Raw genomic sequence first — 20,287 nt, 5'->3', positions numbered from 1 at the left:
TCTAGAGATATAGTTATTCATCAGACTGGTACCAAGTCTAGATATATAGTTATTCATCAGACTGGTACCAAGTCTAGATATATAGTTATTCATCAGACAGGTACCAAATCTAGATATATAGTTATTCAGACTGGTACAAAGTCTAGATATATAGTTATTCATCAGACTGATACGAAATCTAGAGATATAGTTATTCAGACTGGTACAAAGTCTAGATATATAGTTATTCAGACTGGTACCAAGTCTAGAGATATAGTTATTCATCAGACTGGTACAAAGTCTAGATATATAGTTATTCAGACTGGTACAAAGTCTAGATATATAGTTATTCATCAGACAGGTACCAAGTCCAGAGATATGGTTATTCAGACTGGTACAAAGTCTAGATATATAGTTATTCATCAGACTGATACGAAATCTAGAGATATAGTTATTCATCAGACTGATACCAAATCTAGAGATATAGTTATTCATCAGACTGGTACCAAGTCTAGATATATAGTTATTCATCAGACTGGTACCAAGTCTAGATATATAGTTATTCATCAGACTGGTACCAAGTCTAGAGATATAGTTATTCATCAGACTGGTACAAAGTCTAGATATATAGTTATTCATCAGACTGGTACCAAGTCTAGATATATAGTTATTCATCAGACTGGTACCAAGTCTAGATATATAGTTATTCATCAGACTGGTACCAAGTCTAGATATATAGTTATTCATCAGACTGGTACCAAGTCTAGAGATATAGTTATTCATCAGACTGGTACCAAGTCTAGAGATATAGTTATTCATCAGACTGGTACCAAGTCTAGATATATAGTTATTCATCAGACTGGTACCAAGTCTAGATATATAGTTATTCATCAGACTGGTACCAAGTCTAGATATATAGTTATTCAGACTGGTACAAAGTCTAGATATATAGTTATTCAGACTGGTACCAAGTCTAGAGATATAGTTATTCATCAGACTGGTACCAAGTCTAGATATATAGTTATTCAGACTGGTACAAAGTCTAGATATATGGTTATTCATCAGACTGATAAGAAATCTAGAGATATAGTTATTCAGACTGGTACAAAGTCTAGATATATAGTTATTCAGACTGGTACAAAGTCTAGATATATAGTTATTCATCAGACTGATACGAAATCTAGAGATATAGTTATTCAGACTGGTACAGAGTCTAGATATATAGTTATTCATCAGACTGGTACCAAGTCTAGAGATATGGTTATTCAGACTGGTACAAAGTCTAGATATATAGTTATTCATCAGACTGATACGAAATCTAGAGATATAGTTATTCATCAGACTGATACCAAATCTAGAGATATAGTTATTCATCAGACTAGTACCAAGTCTAGATATATAGTTATTCATCAGACTGGTACCAAGTCTAGATATATAGTTATTCATCAGACAGGTACCAAGTCTAGATATATAGTTATTCATCAGACAGGTACCAAGTCTATATATATAGTTATTCAGACTGGTACAAAGTCTAGATATATAGTTATTCATCAGACTGATACGAAATCTAGAGATATAGTTATTCAGACAGGTACCAAGTCTAGATATATAGTTATTCATCAGACAGGTACCAAGTCCAGAGATATGGTTATTCAGACTGGTACAAAGTCTAGATATATAGTTATTCATCAGACTGATACGAAATCTAGAGATATAGTTATTCAGACAGGTACCAAGTCTAGATATATAGTTATTCATCAGACAGGTACCAAGTCTAGATATATAGTTATTCAGACTGGTACAAAGTCTAGATATATAGTTGTTCATCAGACTGATACGAAATCTAGAGATATAGTTATTCAGACTGGTACAAAGTCTAGATATATAGTTATTCAGAATGGTACCAAGTCTAGAGATATAGTTATTCATCAGACTGCTACCAAGTCTAGAGATATGGTTATTCAGACTCGTACAAAGTCTAGATATATAGTTATTCATCAGACTGATACGAAATCTAGAGATATAGTTATTCATCAGACTGGTACCAAGTCTAGATATATAGTTATTCATCAGACTGGTACCAAGTCTAGATATATAGTTATTCATCAGACTGGTACCAAGTCTAGATATATAGTTATTCATCAGACTGGTACCAAGTCTAGAGATATAGTTATTCATCAGACTGGTACCAAGTCTAGATATATAGTTATTCATCAGACTGGTACCAAGTCTAGATATATAGTTATTCATCAGACAGGTACCAAGTCTAGAGATATAGTTATTCATCAGACTGGTACCAAGTCTAGATATATAGTTATTCATCAGACAGGTACCAAGTCTAGATATATAGTTATTCAGACTGGTACAAAGTCTAGATATATAGTTATTCATCAGACTGATACGAAATCTAGAGATATAGTTATTCAGACTGGTACAAAGTCTAGATATATAGTTATTCAGACTGGTACCAAGTCTAGAGATATAGTTATTCATCAGACTGGTACAAAGTCTAGATATATAGTTATTCAGACTGGTACAAAGTCTAGATATATAGTTATTCATCAGACTGATACGAAATCTAGAGATATAGTTATTCAGACTGGTACAAAGTCTAGATATATAGTTATTCAGACTGGTACAAAGTCTAGATATATAGTTATTCATCAGACTGATACGAAATCTAGAGATATAGTTATTCAGACTGGTACAGAGTCTAGATATATAGTTATTCATCAGATTGGTACCAAGTCTAGAGATATGGTTATTCAGACTGGTACAAAGTCTAGATATATAGTTATTCATCAGACTGATACGAAATCTAGAGATATAGTTATTCATCAGACTGATACCAAATCTAGAGATATAGTTATTCATCAGACTAGTACCAAGTCTAGATATATAGTTATTCATCAGACTGGTACCAAGTCTAGATATATAGTTATTCATCAGACAGGTACCAAGTCTAGATATATAGTTATTCATCAGACAGGTACCAAGTCTATATATATAGTTATTCAGACTGGTACAAAGTCTAGATATATAGTTATTCATCAGACTGATACGAAATCTAGAGATATAGTTATTCAGACTGGTACAAAGTCTAGATATATAGTTATTCAGACTGGTACAAAGTCTAGATATATAGTTATTCATCAGACTGATACGAAATCTAGAGATATAGTTATTCAGACTGGTACAGAGTCTAGATATATAGCTATTCATCAGACTGGTACCAAGTCCAGAGATATGGTTATTCAGACTGGTACAAAGTCTAGATATATAGTTATTCATCAGACTGATACGAAATCTAGAGATATAGTTATTCAGACAGGTACCAAGTCTAGATATATAGTTATTCATCAGACAGGTACCAAGTCTAGATATATAGTTATTCAGACTGGTACAAAGTCTAGATATATAGTTATTCATCAGACTGATACGAAATCTAGAGATATAGTTATTCAGACTGGTACAAAGTCTAGATATATAGTTATTCAGACCGGTACCAAGTCTAGAGATATAGTTATTCATCAGACTGGTACCAAGTCTAGATATATAGTTATTCAGACTGGTACAAAGTCTAGATATATAGTTATTCATCAGACTGATACAAAGTCTAGAGATATAGTTATTCATCAGACTGCTACCAAGTCTAGATATATAGTTATTCATCAGACTGCTACCAAGTCTAGATATATAGTTATTCATCAGACTGGTACAAAGTCTAGATATATAGTTATTCATCAGACTGATACGAAATCTAGAGATATAGTTATTCATCAGACTGATACCAAATCTAGAGATATAGTTATTCATCAGACTAGTAAAAAGTCTAGATATATAGTTATTCATCAGACTGGTACCAAGTCTAGATATATAGTTATTCATCAGACTGGTACCAAGTCTAGATATATAGTTATTCATCAGACTGGTACCAAGTCTAGATATATAGTTATTCATCAGACTGGTACCAAGTCTAGATATATAGTTATTCATCAGACTGGTACCAGGTCTAGATATATAGTTATTCATCAGACTGGTACCAAGTCTAGATATATAGTTATTCATCAGACTGGTACCAAGTCTAAATATATAGTTATTCATCAGACTGGTACCAAGTCTAGATATATAGTTATTCATCAGACTGATACCAAGTCTAGATATATATTTATTTATCAGACTGGTACCAAGTCTAGAGATATAGTTATTCAGACTGGTACCAAGTCTAGAGATATAGTTATTCACCAGACTGGTACCAAGTCTAGATATATAGTTATTCATCAGACTGGTACCAAGTGAAGAGATATAGTTATTCATCAGACTGATACCAAATCTAGAGATATAGTTATTCATATGACTGGTACCAAATCAGGAGATATAGTTATTCATCAGACTGGTACCAAGTCTAGATATATAGTTATTCATCAGACTGGTACCAAGTCTAGAGATATAGTTATTCATCAGACTGGTACCAAGTCTAGATATATAGTTATTCATCAGACAGGTACCAAGTCTAGATATATAGTTATTCAGACTGGTACAAAGTCTAGATATATAGTTATTCATCAGACTGATACGAAATCTAGAGATATAGTTATTCAGACTGGTACAAAGTCTAGATATATAGTTATTCAGACTGGTACCAAGTCTAGAGATATAGTTATTCATCAGACTGGTACAAAGTCTAGATATATAGTTATTCAGACTGGTACAAAGTCTAGATATATAGTTATTCATCAGACTGATACGAAATCTAGAGATATAGTTATTCAGACTGGTACAAAGTCTAGATATATAGTTATTCAGACTGGTACAAAGTCTAGATATATAGTTATTCATCAGACTGATACGAAATCTAGAGATATAGTTATTCAGACTGGTACAGAGTCTAGATATATAGTTATTCATCAGATTGGTACCAAGTCTAGAGATATGGTTATTCAGACTGGTACAAAGTCTAGATATATAGTTATTCATCAGACTGATACGAAATCTAGAGATATAGTTATTCATCAGACTGATACCAAATCTAGAGATATAGTTATTCATCAGACTAGTACCAAGTCTAGATATATAGTTATTCATCAGACTGGTACCAAGTCTAGATATATAGTTATTCATCAGACAGGTACCAAGTCTAGATATATAGTTATTCATCAGACAGGTACCAAGTCTATATATATAGTTATTCAGACTGGTACAAAGTCTAGATATATGGTTATTCATCAGACTGATACGAAATCTAGAGATATAGTTATTCAGACTGGTACAAAGTCTAGATATATAGTTATTCAGACTGGTACAAAGTCTAGATATATAGTTATTCATCAGACTGATACGAAATCTAGAGATATAGTTATTCAGACTGGTACAGAGTCTAGATATATAGCTATTCATCAGACTGGTACCAAGTCCAGAGATATGGTTATTCAGACTGGTACAAAGTCTAGATATATAGTTATTCATCAGACTGATACGAAATCTAGAGATATAGTTATTCAGACAGGTACCAAGTCTAGATATATAGTTATTCATCAGACAGGTACCAAGTCTAGATATATAGTTATTCAGACTGGTACAAAGTCTAGATATATAGTTATTCATCAGACTGATACGCAATCTAGAGATATAGTTATTCAGACTGGTACAAAGTCTAGATATATAGTTATTCAGACCGGTACCAAGTCTAGAGATATAGTTATTCATCAGACTGGTACCAAGTCTAGATATATAGTTATTCAGACTGGTACAAAGTCTAGATATATAGTTATTCATCAGACTGATACGAAATCTAGAGATATAGTTATTCAGACTGGTACAAAGTCTAGAGATATAGTTATTCATCAGACTGCTACAAAGTCTAGATATATAGTTATTCATCAGACTGGTACAAAGTCTAGATATATAGTTATTCATCAGACTGATACGAAATCTAGAGATATAGTTATTCATCAGACTAGTAAAAAGTCTAGATATATAGTTATTCATCAGACTGGTACCAAGTCTAGATATATAGTTATTCATCAGACTGGTACCAAGTCTAGATATATAGTTATTCATCAGACTGGTACCAAGTCTAGATATATAGTTATTCATCAGACTGGTACCAAGTCTAGATATATAGTTATTCATCAGACTGGTACCAGGTCTAGATATATAGTTATTCATCAGACTGGTACCAAGTCTAGATATATAGTTATTCATCAGACTGGTACCAAGTCTAAATATATAGTTATTCATCAGACTGGTACCAAGTCTAGATATATAGTTATTCATCAGACTGATACCAAGTCTAGATATATATTTATTTATCAGACTGGTACCAAGTCTAGAGATATAGTTATTCAGACTGGTACCAAGTCTAGAGATATAGTTATTCACCAGACTGGTACCAAGTCTAGATATATAGTTATTCATCAGACTGGTATCAAGTGAAGAGATATAGTTATTCATCAGACTGATACCAAATCTAGAGATATAGTTATTCATATGACTGGTACCAAATCAGGAGATATAGTTATTCATCAGACTGGTACCAAGTCTAGATATATAGTTATTCATCAGACTGGTACCAAGTCTAGAGATATAGTTATTCATCAGACAGGTACCAAGTCTAGAGATATAGTTATTCATCAGACTGGAACCAAGTCTAGAGATATAGTTATTCAGACTGGTACCAAGTCTAGAGATATAGTTATTCAGACTGGTACCAAGTCTAGAGATATAGTTATTCATCAGACGGGTTCCAAGTCTAGAGATATAGTTATTCATCAGACGGGTTCCAAGTCTAGAGATATAGTTATTCATCAGACAGGTACCAAGTCTAGAGATATAGTTATTCATCAGAGTGGTACCAAGTCTAGAGATATAGTTATTCATCAGACAGGTACCAAGTCTAGAGATATAGTTATTCATCAGAGTGGTACCAAGTCTAGAGATATAGTTATTCATCAGACAGGTACCAAGTCTAGAGATATAGTTATTCATGACTGGTACCAAATCAGGAGATATAATTATTCATCAGACTGGTACCAAGTCTAAAGATATAGTTATTCATCAGAGTGGTACCAAGTCTAGAGATATAGTTATTCATGACTGGTACCAAATCAGGAGATATAATTATTCATCAGACAGGTACCAAGTCTAGAGATATAGTTATTCATCAGACTGGTACCAAGTCTAGATATATAGTTATTCATCAGACTGGTACAAAGTCTAGATATATAGTTATTCATCAGACTGGTACCAAGTCTAGATATATAGTTATTCATCAGACTGGTACCAAGTCTAGATATATAGTTATTCATCAGACTGGTACCAAGTCTAGAGATATAGTTATTCATCAGACAGGTACCAAGTCTAGAGATATAGTTATTCATCAGACAGGTTCCAAGTCTAGAGATATAGTTATTCATCAGACAGGTACCAAGTCTAGAGATATAGTTATTCATCAGACTGGAACCAAGTCTAGAGATATAGTTATTCAGACTGGTACCAAGTCTAGAGATATAGTTATTCATCAGACAGGTTCCAAGTCTAGAGATATAGTTATTCATCAGACAGGTACCAAGTCTAGAGATATAGTTATTCATCAGACTGGTACCAAGTCTAGAGATATAGTTACTCATCAGACTGGTACCAAGTCTAGATATATAGTTATTCATCAGACAGGTACCAAGTCTAGAGATATAGTTATTCATCAGACTGGTACCAAGTCTAGATATATAGTTATTCATCAGACTGGTACCAAGTCTAGAGATATAGTTATTCATCAGACTGGTACCAAGTCTAGAGATATAGTTATTCATCAGACAGGAACCAAGTCTAGAGATATAGCTATTCATCAGACTGGTACCAAGTCTAGAGATATAGTTATTCATCAGACAGGTACCAAGTCTAGAGATATAGTTATTCATCAGACTGGTACCAAGTCTAGAGATATAGTTATTCAGACAATGATAAACGCTTGATACAGACACACATATACGCAGATAGACACACATGCATGCAAAAGCACACTTAGTCAGGCAAACAAGTTCAAAAGCACATGCACGATGGTAGCCTGGCCTGGGTTTGTCAGGGAGCACAGAGAAAGGAGCAGGGAGCACAGAGCAGGGAGCAGGGAGCACAGAGCACGGAGCAGGGAGCACAGAGCAGGGAGCACAGAGCAGGGAGCACAGAGCAGGGAGCACAGAGCAGGGAGCACAGAGCAGGGAGCACAGAGCAGGGAGCACAGAGCAGGGAGCACAGAGAAAGGAGCACAGAGAAGGGAGCACAGAGAAGGGAGCACGGCGGGAGCACAGAGAAGGGAGCACGGCGGGTTAACAGCAGATCGGGGCCGTTAACAGCAGCATCGGGGGTTAACAGCAGATCGGGGCGTTAGCACAGCGAGGATCGGGGGTTAACAGCAGATCGGGGGTTAACAGCAGATCGGGGGTTAACAGCAGATCGGGGGTTAACAGCAGATCGGGGGTTAACAGCAGATCGGGGGTTAACAGCAGATAGGGGGTTAACAGCAGATAGGGGGTTAACAGCAGATAGGGGGTTAACAGCAGATAGGGGGTTAACAGCAGATAGGGGGTTAACAGCAGATAGGGGGTTAACAGCAGATAGGGGGTTAACAGCAGATAGGGGGTTAACAGCAGATAGGGGGTTAACAGCAGATAGGGGGTTAACAGCAGATAGGGGGTTAACAGCAGATAGGGGGTTAACAGCAGATAGGGGGTTAACAGCAGATAGGGGGTTAACAGCAGACTCCCCTGTAGGTGAGCTCCATTATGTGGCACATACACAGCTCTCCAGTTTCTAATAAATATGATTTTTTTTTTTTTGTGTGTGTGTGTGTGTGTGTGTGTGTGTGTGTGTGTGTGTGTGTGTGTGTGTGTGTGTGTGTGTGTGTACACAGAGTACAGGACTTAACAAGGGAACAGGGGACAGAATCCTACCTCTCCACATCGAAGGGGAAGCAGAACTTGGGCACCGTCTGGAGAACCTCCTGAGAACACAACCATTAGAAAACATTTAGTCAACGTTAACACACTGCAAAACACAACCACTGGAAAACATTTAGTTAACATTAACACAACAAACGCTAATATAATGCAAACAGAACACTAAAACAACATCACCCAACGCAAACCCAACACTAATACAATGTTAACAACCCAACGCAAACCCAACACTAATACAATGTTAACAACCCAACGCAAACCCAACACTAATACAATGTTAACAACCCAACGCAAACCCAACACTAATACAATGTTAACAACCCAACGCAAACCCAACACTAATACAATGTTAACAACCCAACGCAAACCCAACACTAATACAATGTTAACAACCCAACGCAAACACAACGTTCATTGATAAACCATTATAAATGTTTTAAACACTAAATTATTATACATGTTTAAAAACTATGAAAAATTCGATGTATTAATAGTGTGAACATTACTTACTATTTATTTGTAGTTTATTCATTATTAATAATTAATGTATTTTCATTCATACACAACCCTGTAAATTTTGCCTAATCAAACATAACAGACTTAATCAATCAAATGACTTGTTGAAGAAGGATTAATTATAAAGTCTTACAGTGATAAAATCACCTCATTAAATAATGAAAATCAGGCTAAATAACCGACACACAACAGACATTACTTAATCTTCAGAGCTGATGAGTGTTGCAGTTGATAGAATCAGGGCTAAAACGTTTTCTATTCTATAGATCCAGACCCACAGCTTAAATCATTAGCTATGATAACCTACATCAACTATCAGGGGTGATGACGGGGGAGGGAGGGATGGAAGGAGGGAGACTTAGGTGGTGACAGATTGCTGTGACAATGAGCTAAGCAGCTCTGGGTGTACAGAACGGGCAGGGCGGGGTGGGGGGTACAGAACGGGCAGGGTGGGGTGGGGGTGGGGGTACAGAACAGGCAGGGCGGGGTGGGGGGTACAGAATGGGAAGGATGGGGGGGGGGGGGGGGGGTGTACAGAACGGGAAAGGATGGAGGGGGGTGTACAGAACGGGAAGGGTGGAGGGGGGGGGGGTACAGAACGGGCATGGTGGAGGGGGGTGTACAGAACGGGCATGGTGGAGGGGGGTGTACAGAACGGGCATGGTGGAGGGGGGGGTACAGAACGGGCATGGTGGAGGGGGGGTGTACAGAACGGGCAGGGTGGGGTGGGGGTGGGGGTACAGAACAGGCAGGGCGGGGTGGGGGGTACAGAATGGGCAGGATGGGGGGGGGGTGTACAGAACGGGAAGGGTGGAGGGGGGGGGGGTACAGAACGGGCATGGTGGAGGGGGGTGTACAGAACGGGCATGGTGGAGGGGGGGGTACAGAATGGGCAGGATGGGGGGGGGGTGTACAGAACGGGAAGGGTGGAGGGGGGGGGTACAGAACGGGCATGGTGGAGGGGGGTGTACAGAACGGGCATGGTGGAGGGGGGGGTACAGAATGGGCATGGTGGAGGGGGGGTGTACAGAACGGGCATGGTGGAGGGGGGGTACAGAACGGCATGGTGGAGGGGGGGTACAGAACGGGCATGGTGGAGGGAGGGGGGGGTACAGAACGGGCATGGTGGAGGGGGGGGGGGGTACAGAACGGGCATGGTGGAGGGGTGTGTAGAGCCTTAAGGGCTTTACCTCCCAACACCTCCCCTGGGGGAGGCCTGCCCTTCAGCCCCCCACCAGGGGCATATGGATTTAGACAAGGAGCAGAGCTGAGCACCATATGGAACATCTGCCTGTCTGAGGGGTGAGTCTGTCTGTCTGTCTGTCTGTCTGTCTGTCTGTCTGTCTGTCTGTCTGTCTGTCTGTCTGTCTGTCTGTGGGGTGAGTCTGTCTGCCTGCCTGTCTGAGGGGTGTCTGCCTGCCTGAGGGGTGAGTCTGTCTGTCTGCCTGCCTGAGGGGTGAGTGTCTGTCTGCCCGTCATCTGTCTGAGGGGTGAGTCTGTCTGCCTGCCTGTCTGAGGGGTGTCTGCCTGTCTGAGGGGTGTCTGCCTGTCTGAGGGGTGAGTCTGTCTGTCTGCCTTTCTGAGGGGTGAGTGTCTGTCTGCCCGTCATCTGTCTGAGGGGTGAGTCTGTCTGTCTGTCTGTCTGCCTGTCTGATTTTTTTATCTGTCTAAGGGTGGTGAGTGTCTGTCTGCCTGAGGGGTGAGTCAGTCTGTCTATCTGTCTGAGGGTGGTGAGTCTGCCTGTCTGTTTTATCTGTCTGAGGGTGGTGAGTCTGCCTGTCTGTTTTATCTGTCTGAGGGTGGTGAGTCTGCCTGTCTGTTTTATCTGTCTGAGGGTGGTGAGTCTGCCTGTCTGTTTTATCTGTCTGAGGGTGGTGAGTCTGCCTGTCTGCCTGTCTGCCTGTCTGTCTGTCTGTCTGTCTGTCTGTCTGTCTGTCTGTTTGTCTTCTATTATTAAGCACCTTGTAGAGCCTATCTTATCTTAAATATGGCACTCACACTCACCAAATAAAAACATATGGGTTGCCAGATTCCTAGAACTGTCATTGTCCAGCCCATTTGGATTGACAGGAAGCATGTGAGTTTGAATGACAGTCCTGACCCAAGGACACCAACAAGATCCCGATACAACAAAACGAGAGTAAGCAATGTGTGTGTGTGTGTGTGTGTGTACACGTTTTGCCGGTCCTCACTTGTAAAAACACTATTTTAGGGTTAGGAGTTTGGGTGAGGTTTACGGGGTGAGGTTTACGGGGTGAGGTTTACGGGGTGAGGTTTACGGGGTGAGGTTTACGGGGTGAGGTTTACAGGGTGAGGTTTAGGTAAGTGTTAGGTTTACAGGTTAAAATAGGATTATAGTAAGACAAAGCTGTGTGTGTGTGTGTGTGTGTGTGTGTGTGTGTGTGTGTGTGTGTGTGTGTGTGTGTGTGTGTGTGTGTGTGTGTGTGTGTGTGTGTGCAAACAAAGACTGATCTATTTCACTCAAGATCACACAAACTCAGCAGGGGCAAATGTCCACAACATTCCAACACAAACCTTCTTTCCATCCAGAAGGGGAACAACCGGCAAGCATCTCTCTCGGCCTTCCCTCTCCAACAAGCATCTCTCTCGGCCTTCCCTCTCCAACAAGCATCTCTCTCGGCCTTCCCTCTCCAACAAGCATCTCTCTCGGCCTTCCCTCTCCAACAAGCATCTCTCTCGGCCTTCCCTCTCCAACAAGCATCTCTCTCGCCCTTCCCTCTCCAACAAGCATCTCTCTCGGCCTTCCCTCTCCAACAAGCATCTCTCTCGGCCTTCCCTCTCCAACAAGCATCTCTCTCGGCCTTCCCTCTCCAACAAGCATCTCTCTCGGCCTTCCCTCTCCAACAAGCATCTCTCTCGGCCTTCCCTCTCCAACAAGCATCTCTCTCGGCCTTCCCTCTCCAACAAGCATCTCTCTCGGCCTTCCCTCTCCAACAAGCATCTCTCTCGGCCTTCCCTCTCCAACAAGCATCTCTCTCGGCCTTCCCTCACCAACAAGCATCTCTCTCGGCCTTCCCTCTCCAACAAGCATCTCTCTCGCCCTTCCCTCTCCAACAAGCATCTCTCGGCCTTCCCTCTCCAACAAGCATCTCTCTCGCCCTTCCCTCTCCAACAAGCATCTCTCTCGGCCTTCCCTCTCCAACAAGCATCTCTCTCGGCCTTCCCTCTCCAACAAGCATCTCTCTCGCCCTTCCCTCTCCAACAAGCATCTCTCTCGGCCTTCCCTCTCCAACAAGCATCTCTCTCTGCCTTCCCTCTCCAACAAGCATCTCTCTCGCCCTTCCCTCTCCAACAAGCATCTCTCTCGCCCTTCCCTCTCCAACAAGCAGCTCTGTCTGTCTCAATCTGTTTGTGTCTGTCTCTCTCTCCATCTCTCTCTCACTTTCCATCTCACTTCATCCATCCTCCCTCCCTCTTCCCTCACACCCTTCCCTTCAGGTGGTGTGAGGGACCTCCAGTATGCCAGAGGGATCTCTCTACAGGTGATGTGAGGACCTCCAGTATGCCAGAGGGATCTCTACAGGTGATGTGAGGACCTCCAGTATGCCAGAGGGATCTCTTTACAGGTGATGTGAGGACCTCCAGTATGCCAGAGGGATCTCTACAGGTGATGTGAGGACCTCCAGTATGCCAGAGGGATCTCTCTACAGGTGATGTGTGGGACCTCCAGTATGCCAGAGGGATCTCTCTACAGGTGATGTGAGGACCTCCAGTATGCCAGAGGGATCTCTCTACAGGTGATGTGAGGACCTCCAGTATGCCACAGGGATCTCTCTACAGGTGATGTGAGGACCTCCAGTATGCCACAGGGATCTCTCTACAGGTGATGTGAGGACCTCCAGTATGCCAGAGGGATCTCTCTACAGGTGATGTGTGGGACCTCCAGTATGCCAGAGGGATCTCTCTACAGGTGATGTGAGGACCTCCAGTATGCCAGAGGGATCTCTCTACAGGTGATGTGAGGACCTCCAGTATGCCACAGGGATCTCTCTACAGGTGATGTGAGGACCTCCAGTATGCCACAGGGATCTCTCTACAGGTGATGTGAGGACCTCCAGTATGCCACAGGGATCTCTCTACAGGTGATGTGAGGACCTCCAGTATGCCACAGGGATCTCTCTACAGGTGATGTGAGGGACCTCCAGTATGCCAGAGGGATCTCTCTACAGGTGATGTGAGGGACCTCCAGTATGCCAGAGGAATTTCTTTACAAGAGTTGCAGACTGGGGGAAACCAATGTTGCTGTTATTCTGTTGTACACTATTTCCTCCTCCTCCTCCTCCATCTCCATCTCCCCTCGTCTCCACATCCTCTCCTCCTTTCCTCCTCATCATTCTCTCCTCTCCTCCACACCCTCTCCTCTTCTCCACACCCTCTCCTCTCCATCCTCTCCATTCTCTCCTCTCCTCCACACCCTCTCCTCTCTCCACACCCTCTCCTCTCCATCCTCTCCTCTCCATCCTCTCCATTCTCTCCTCCACACCCTCTCCTCTCCTCCACACCCTCTCCTCTTCTCCACACCCTCTCCATCCTCTCCTCTCCTCCACATCCTCTCCTCTCCATCCTCTCCTCTCCTCCACATCCTCTCCTCCACATCCTCTTCTCTTCTCCACATCTTCTCCATCCTCTCTTCTCCTCCACATCCTCTCCTCTCCTCTTCTCCACATCTTCTCTTCTCCACCCTCTCCTCCACATCTTCTCCTCTCCAGCCCCTCCTCTACAGCCCCTCCTCTACAGCCCCTCCTCTACAGCCTCTCCTCTCCAGCCTCTCCTACACATCCTCTCCTCTCCTCACATCCTCTCCTCTCCTCACATCCTCTCCTCTCCTCACATCCTCTCCTCTCCTCCACATCCTCTCCTCTCCTCCACATCCTCTCCTCTACATCCTCTCCATCCTCTCCTCCACAACCTCTCCTCCACATCCTCTCCTCCACTCTCTCCACCCTCTCCTCTCCTCTCCACCCTCTCCTCTCCACCCTCTCCTCTCCTCTCCTCTCAACCCTCTCCTCTCCACCCTCCCTCCCTCCCTCCTCTCCACCCTCTCCTCTCTTCTCCTCTCCATCATCTCTTCTCTCCATCCTCTCTTCTCCTCTCCATCCTCTCCTCTACTCTCTCCACATCCTCTCCTCTCCTCTCCTCTCCACCCTCTCCTCTACATCCTCTACTCTCTTCTCCACCCTCTCCTCTACATCCTCTACTCTACTCTCTACTCCTCTCCATCCACTCTCTTCTCTCCACCCTCTCCTCTACTCCACCCTCTCCACCACCCTCTCCACCACCCTCTCCTCTACATCCTCTCCTCTCCACCCTCTTCTCCTCTCCATCCTCTCCATCATCTCCTCTCCATCCTCTCATCATCTCTTCTCCTCCCTCTCCTCTACTCTCTTCTCCACCCTCTCCTCTACTCTCTTCTCCTCCCTCTCCTCTACTCTCCTCCACCCTCTCCTCCACCCTCTCCTCTACTCTCTTCTCCACCGTATCCTCTACTCTCTTCTCCACCCTCTCCTCCACCCTCTCCTCTACTCTCTTCTCCACCCTCTCCTCTACTCTCTTCTCCTCTCCACCCTCTCCTCTACTCTCTTCTCCTCTCCACCTTCTCCTCTACTCTCTTCTCCACCCTCTCCTCTACTCTCTTCTCCTCTCCACCCTCTCCTCTACTCTCTTCTCCTCTCCATCCTCTCCTCTACTCTCCTCCTCTCCACCCTCTTCTCCTCCCTCTCCTCTCCTCTCTTCTCCTCTCCACCCTATCCTCTACTCTCTTCTCCTCTCCTCTACTCTCTTCTCATCTCCACCCTCTCCTCTACTCTCTTCTCCTCTCCACCCTCTCCTCTACTCTCTTCTCCTCTCCACCTTCTCCTCTACTCTCTTCTCCTCTCCACCCTCTCCTCTACTCTCTTCTCCTCTCCACCCTCTCCTCTACTCTCTTCTCCTCTCCATCCTCTCCTCTACTCTCCTCCTCTCCACCCTCTTCTCCTCCCTCTCCTCTACTCTCTTCTCATCTCCACCCTCTCCTCTACTCTCTTATCCTCTCCACCCTCTCCTCTACTCTCTTCTCCTCTCCACCCTCTCCTCTACTCTCTTCTCCTCTCCATCCTCTACTCTCCTCTCCACCCTCTTCTCCTCCCTCTCCTCTACTCTCTTCTCCACCCTCTCCTGTACTCTCTTCTCCACCCTCTCCTCTACTCTCTTCTCCACCCTCTCCTCTACTCTCTTCTCCACCCTCTCCTCTACTCTCTTCTCCTCTCCACCCTCTCCTCTCCTCTCCATCCTCTCCTCTACTCTCCTCCTCTCCACCCTCTTCTCCTCCCTCTCCTCTCCTCTCTTCTCCACCCTCTCCTCTCCACCCTCTCCTCTCCATCCTCTCCTCTCCATCCTCTCCTCTCATCCTCTCCTCTCCATCCTCTCCTCTCCATCCTCTCCTCTCCATCCTCTCCTCTCCATCCTCTCCTCTGTATTCCAGACAAAAGAATATAAAGTAGCTAATACATTTGCAGCTCTGGAGGCATATATATGTGTGTGTGTGTGTGTGTGTGTGGGGCTGTATTATTATCGGAGGTAGAGACAGGGGTATCAGTCAGTGAGACAGCACACTCTGGTCCCCTGGCATAGGTCTGACATCACAGCACAGTACAGGGCCTGCTGCCTCTGCATAGCCTCACGTCCCTTCCCAACACAGCTACAGCGGGCAGGTCTTCCCTTCCACACTGGCCTGTCTCTGCCTCAGCCCGCTGTTCCCCATGGTGTCAACATGGACGATCGACCCAGTGTGTTCTGTGGTCTATGGACCACCAATAGATCACCTGCAGCTCTCTGATGGCAGATCCTTCCCAACATACTGGGGCACCGGGAACCCAGCTCAGCATTAGGAGAGGGAACCCACTGCGTGGATGCACTCTACAACAGAAACCACTGCAATACAACAGAGTCACAAAGGGAAGGTCAGTACAACCAGGTGGTTAAATGCTACCCAGCCAGGGCCTTGGGGTTTCATTTGGGGTGTGAACTTAACAAGACAAGTCACTTCCTCCTGCCGTGAGAAATACAGAGGAAATAAAGGGATGACGAGTGACGTGTGTGTGTGTGTGAGTGAGTGAGTGAGTGAGTGAGTGAGTGAGTGAGTGAGTGAGTGAGTGAGTGAGTGAGTGAGTGAGTGAGTGAGAGAGATGAGAAACAGAATGGAGGAAAAAGATAGAGAAGGGAATCGGTAAAAAAAAAAGAGAGCTGTCGAGGGAGGGAGGAATGGAAAGAGAGAGACAGAGATTAACTGAGCCACCTCTCTCTCTCCCTCTCCCTTTCCCCTGCTCCACTCTGGGGATTTTAGTATTTAAGCCCAATTTTATGTCCCCCCAGCCAACCAACCAGCCGGCCAACCAACCAGCCGGCCAACCAGCCAACCAACCAGCCAGCCGGCCAGCCAACCAACCAACCAACCAGCCGGCCAACCAACCAGCCGGCCAACCAGCCAACCAACCAGCCAGCCGGCCAGCCAACCAACCAGCCAACTCGCCGGCCAACAAACCAGCCGGCCAACAAACCAGCCGCCCAACAAACCAGCCGGCCATCCAACCGGCCGGCCGGCCATCCAACCGGCCATCCAACCAGTCTGCCAGCCGTACGGCAAACCAACCAGCCAGCCGGCCAACCAGCCAGCCATCCAGCCAGGCAACCGGCCAGCAAACCAACCGGCCAACCAGCCAGCCAGCTATCCAACCAGTTAGCCAGCCAACCAACCGGTAGGTCAGCTAAGGCTTTCTCAGTCAGCCAGCCAACTGACCAACCAACCAACCAGCATACCAGCCTGCCAACCAACCAGCCAGCCAGAAAGTGAGTGAGAAAATGACACACAGACAGAGTGCTGTCGAGGGAGGGAGGAATGGAAAGAGAGAGACAGAGATTAACTGAGCCACCTCTCTCTCTCTCCCCCGTTGGCTGGTTCCCCCGCTCTCTCCTACGCTCCCTCCCTCTCCCTCCTCTACTCTGGGGGTTTTAGTCTTTAAGTCCTGCTTTATAATCCCCCAGCCAGCCAACCAGCCAGCCAGCCAGCCAGCTAACCAACCAGTTAGCCAGTTAAGGCTTTCTCAGTCAGTCAGCCAGCCAGCCAGCCAGCTAACCAACCAGTTAGCCTGTTAAGGCGTTCTCAGTCAGCCAGCCAGTTAAGCAACCAGTTAGCCAGTTAAGGCGTTCTCAGTCAGCCAGCCAGCCAGCTAACCGGTAGGCCTGCTAACACTTTCTCAGTCAGCCAACTAACCAGCCTGCCAGCTGGCAAACCAGCCAGCCAACGAACCAGTCAACCGGTAGGCAAGCTAAGGCTCTCGGCCTGGTTGAAAAACTCGACTGACTGGCTCTGGTCCGGTCTATCCTGGTCTATCAATGGTCTGGTTTAGAGCTCAGAGCAATCGACTCACATGTCCCACTCTCTCTCTCACCAACAACCAACCCTCCACCTCGTCACCTGTCCCACTCTCTCCCACCAACAACCAACCCCCTACCTGTCCCACTCTCTCCCACCAACAACCAACCCCTCCACCTCCTCACCTGTCCCTCTCTCCCACCAACAACCAACCCCCTACCTGTCCCACTCTCTCTCACCAACAACCAACCCTCCACCTCCACACCTGTCCCACTCTCTCTCACCAACAACCAACCCTCCACCTCCCCACCTGTCCCACTCTCACCAACAACCAACCCTCCACCTCTCTACCTGTCCCACTCTCTCTCATCAACGACCAACCCTCCACCTCTACACCTGTCCCACTCTCTCTCACCAACAACCAACCCTCCACCTCTCTACCTGTCCCACTCTCTCTCACCAACAACCAACCCTCCACCTCCTCTACCTGTCCCACTCTCTCTCTCCACCAACAACCAACCCTCCACCTCCTCCCCACCAACAACCAACCCTCCACCTCCCCGTCCCACTCTCTCCCACCAACAACCAACCCCCCCTCCCACCCCCCCCTCCCCGTCCCACTCTCTCCCACCAACAACCAACCCCCTACCTGTCCCACTCTCTCCCACCAACAACCAACCCTCCACCTCTTCACCTGTCCCACTCTCCCACCAACAACCAACCCTCCACCTCCCCTCCTGTCCCACTCTCTCGGCACCAACAAACAACACTCTACCTGTCCCACTCTCTCCCACCAACAACCAACCCTTCACCTGTCCCACTCTCTCCCACCAACAAGCAACCCTCCACCTCCTCACCTGTCCCACTCTCTCCCACCAACAACCAACCCCCTACCTGTCCCACTCTCTCCCACCAACAACCAACCCTCCACCTCCTCGCTGTCCCACTCTCTCCCACCAACAACCAACCCCCACCTGTCCCACTCTCTCCCACCAACAACCAACCCTCCACCTCCTCACCTGTCCCACTCTCTCCCACCAACAACCAACCCCCTACCTGTCCCACTCTCTCCCACCAACAACCAACCCTCCACCTCCTCACCTGTCCCACTCTCTCCCACCAACAACCAACCCCCTACCTGTCCCACTCTCTCCCACCAACAACCAACCCCTCCACCTGTCCCACTCTCTCCCACCAACAAACAACACTCTACGTGTCCCACTCTCTCCCACCAACAACCAACCCTCCACCTCCTCACCTGTCCCACTCTCTCCCACCAACAACCAACCCTCTACCTGTCCCACTCTCTCCCAACAACCAACCCTCCACCTCCCCACCTGTCCCACTCTCTCCCACCAACAACCAACCCTCCACCTCCCCTCCTGTCCCACTCTCTCGCACCAACAACCAACCCTCCACCTGTCCCACTCTCTCCCACCAACAACCAACCCCCTACCTGTCCCACTCTCTCCTCACATCCCCTGACATACCACCTCTGCACTCGCTCATCTTTCTAAATCCCCATCTTCCCCTCACCCCCTCTCCTCTCCAACTCCCCAAGCTCCTCTCACCCCGTCCCCCTAGTCCCCCCCTTTCCCCAATTAGGGCCGTCTCTCTGTGCAGAGACCCAACCCATCTCTGGCCGTCCGTCCTGCATGCGTTGCTTCACCCAGGCCTCTGGCTAACATGACAAAGAGATCCTCAGTATTCACACAGACACGCTTTCAGATACGGAGTGCCAGCATGCAGCTTTAAAGAAACAATATTCAAATTCTACCGTCTCCCTTTTAAGAATTTGCATGGATATGCATGCATTTGCATAACGTGTAAAGGTGAAGGGACAGCTAGGCAGAAATGGGATAGTAGAGTGGATTATGATCAGATTTTTACACATTTTTAGTTAGCTTTCAAGGGAACCAGGTGAACAAATCTAAAACTAAATGAATTAGGACTGGTATAGAATAGTTTATTATCCTCCGAGATGGACATTCTTATTGTTCTGGCTGAAATAGGGTTGATGTTCTTTGCCTGGTGAAAATAATAAATAACGTTGGTGAAGTTTCACCAACAAGCCAACAATCCTCCTGTTTCTTTTCCAATTGGCCAGCAACTGTCCCAGAATCCACCATAATTACATTTACATTTTAGTCATTAAGCAGACGGTCTTATCCAGAGCGACTTACAGTAATGAATACATACATTTTCTTTTTCTTTTTTATATATTTTTTTTCCCCTTACTGGCCCCCCGTGGGAATCGAACCCACAACCCTGGCGTTGCAAACACCATGCTGGCGTTGCAAACACCATGCTCTACCAACTGAGCCACATTATCCTAATAAAGATAAAAGACAGAATTAGAAGTCTTAAAATGCCATGATATTCTAATGACAGAATGAGAAAAGTGTAAAACCCGTGGAATAGAATAGTGAGCAGAGAACAAGGGGCAGAGAAAACATTGCAGCAGATGAGA

The 20,287-nt window shown here is 45.3% G+C and overlaps 1 protein-coding gene across 1 annotated transcript in view; it reads right to left on the bottom strand.

Moving 5' to 3' along the window:
• LOC106560563 (DENN domain-containing protein 1B) overlaps nt 1–20,287 on the bottom strand; it is a 238,530-nt gene that overhangs the window by 148,107 nt on the left and 70,136 nt on the right. The window contains exon 4 of the mRNA XM_082956608.1: nt 8,925–8,974. Within this exon, the coding sequence (XP_082812734.1) occupies nt 8,925–8,974 (50 nt within the window). The remainder of the gene's footprint in view (nt 1–8,924; nt 8,975–20,287) is intronic.

This window comes from Salmo salar, chromosome 10 (genome assembly GCF_965601325.2).
Source record: "Salmo salar chromosome 10, fSalSal1, whole genome shotgun sequence".
Classification (NCBI taxonomy): domain Eukaryota; kingdom Metazoa; phylum Chordata; class Actinopteri; order Salmoniformes; family Salmonidae; genus Salmo; species Salmo salar.
Note: the sequence above shows the minus strand (reverse complement) of the source record. Positions and strands in the feature narration are given on the sequence as shown.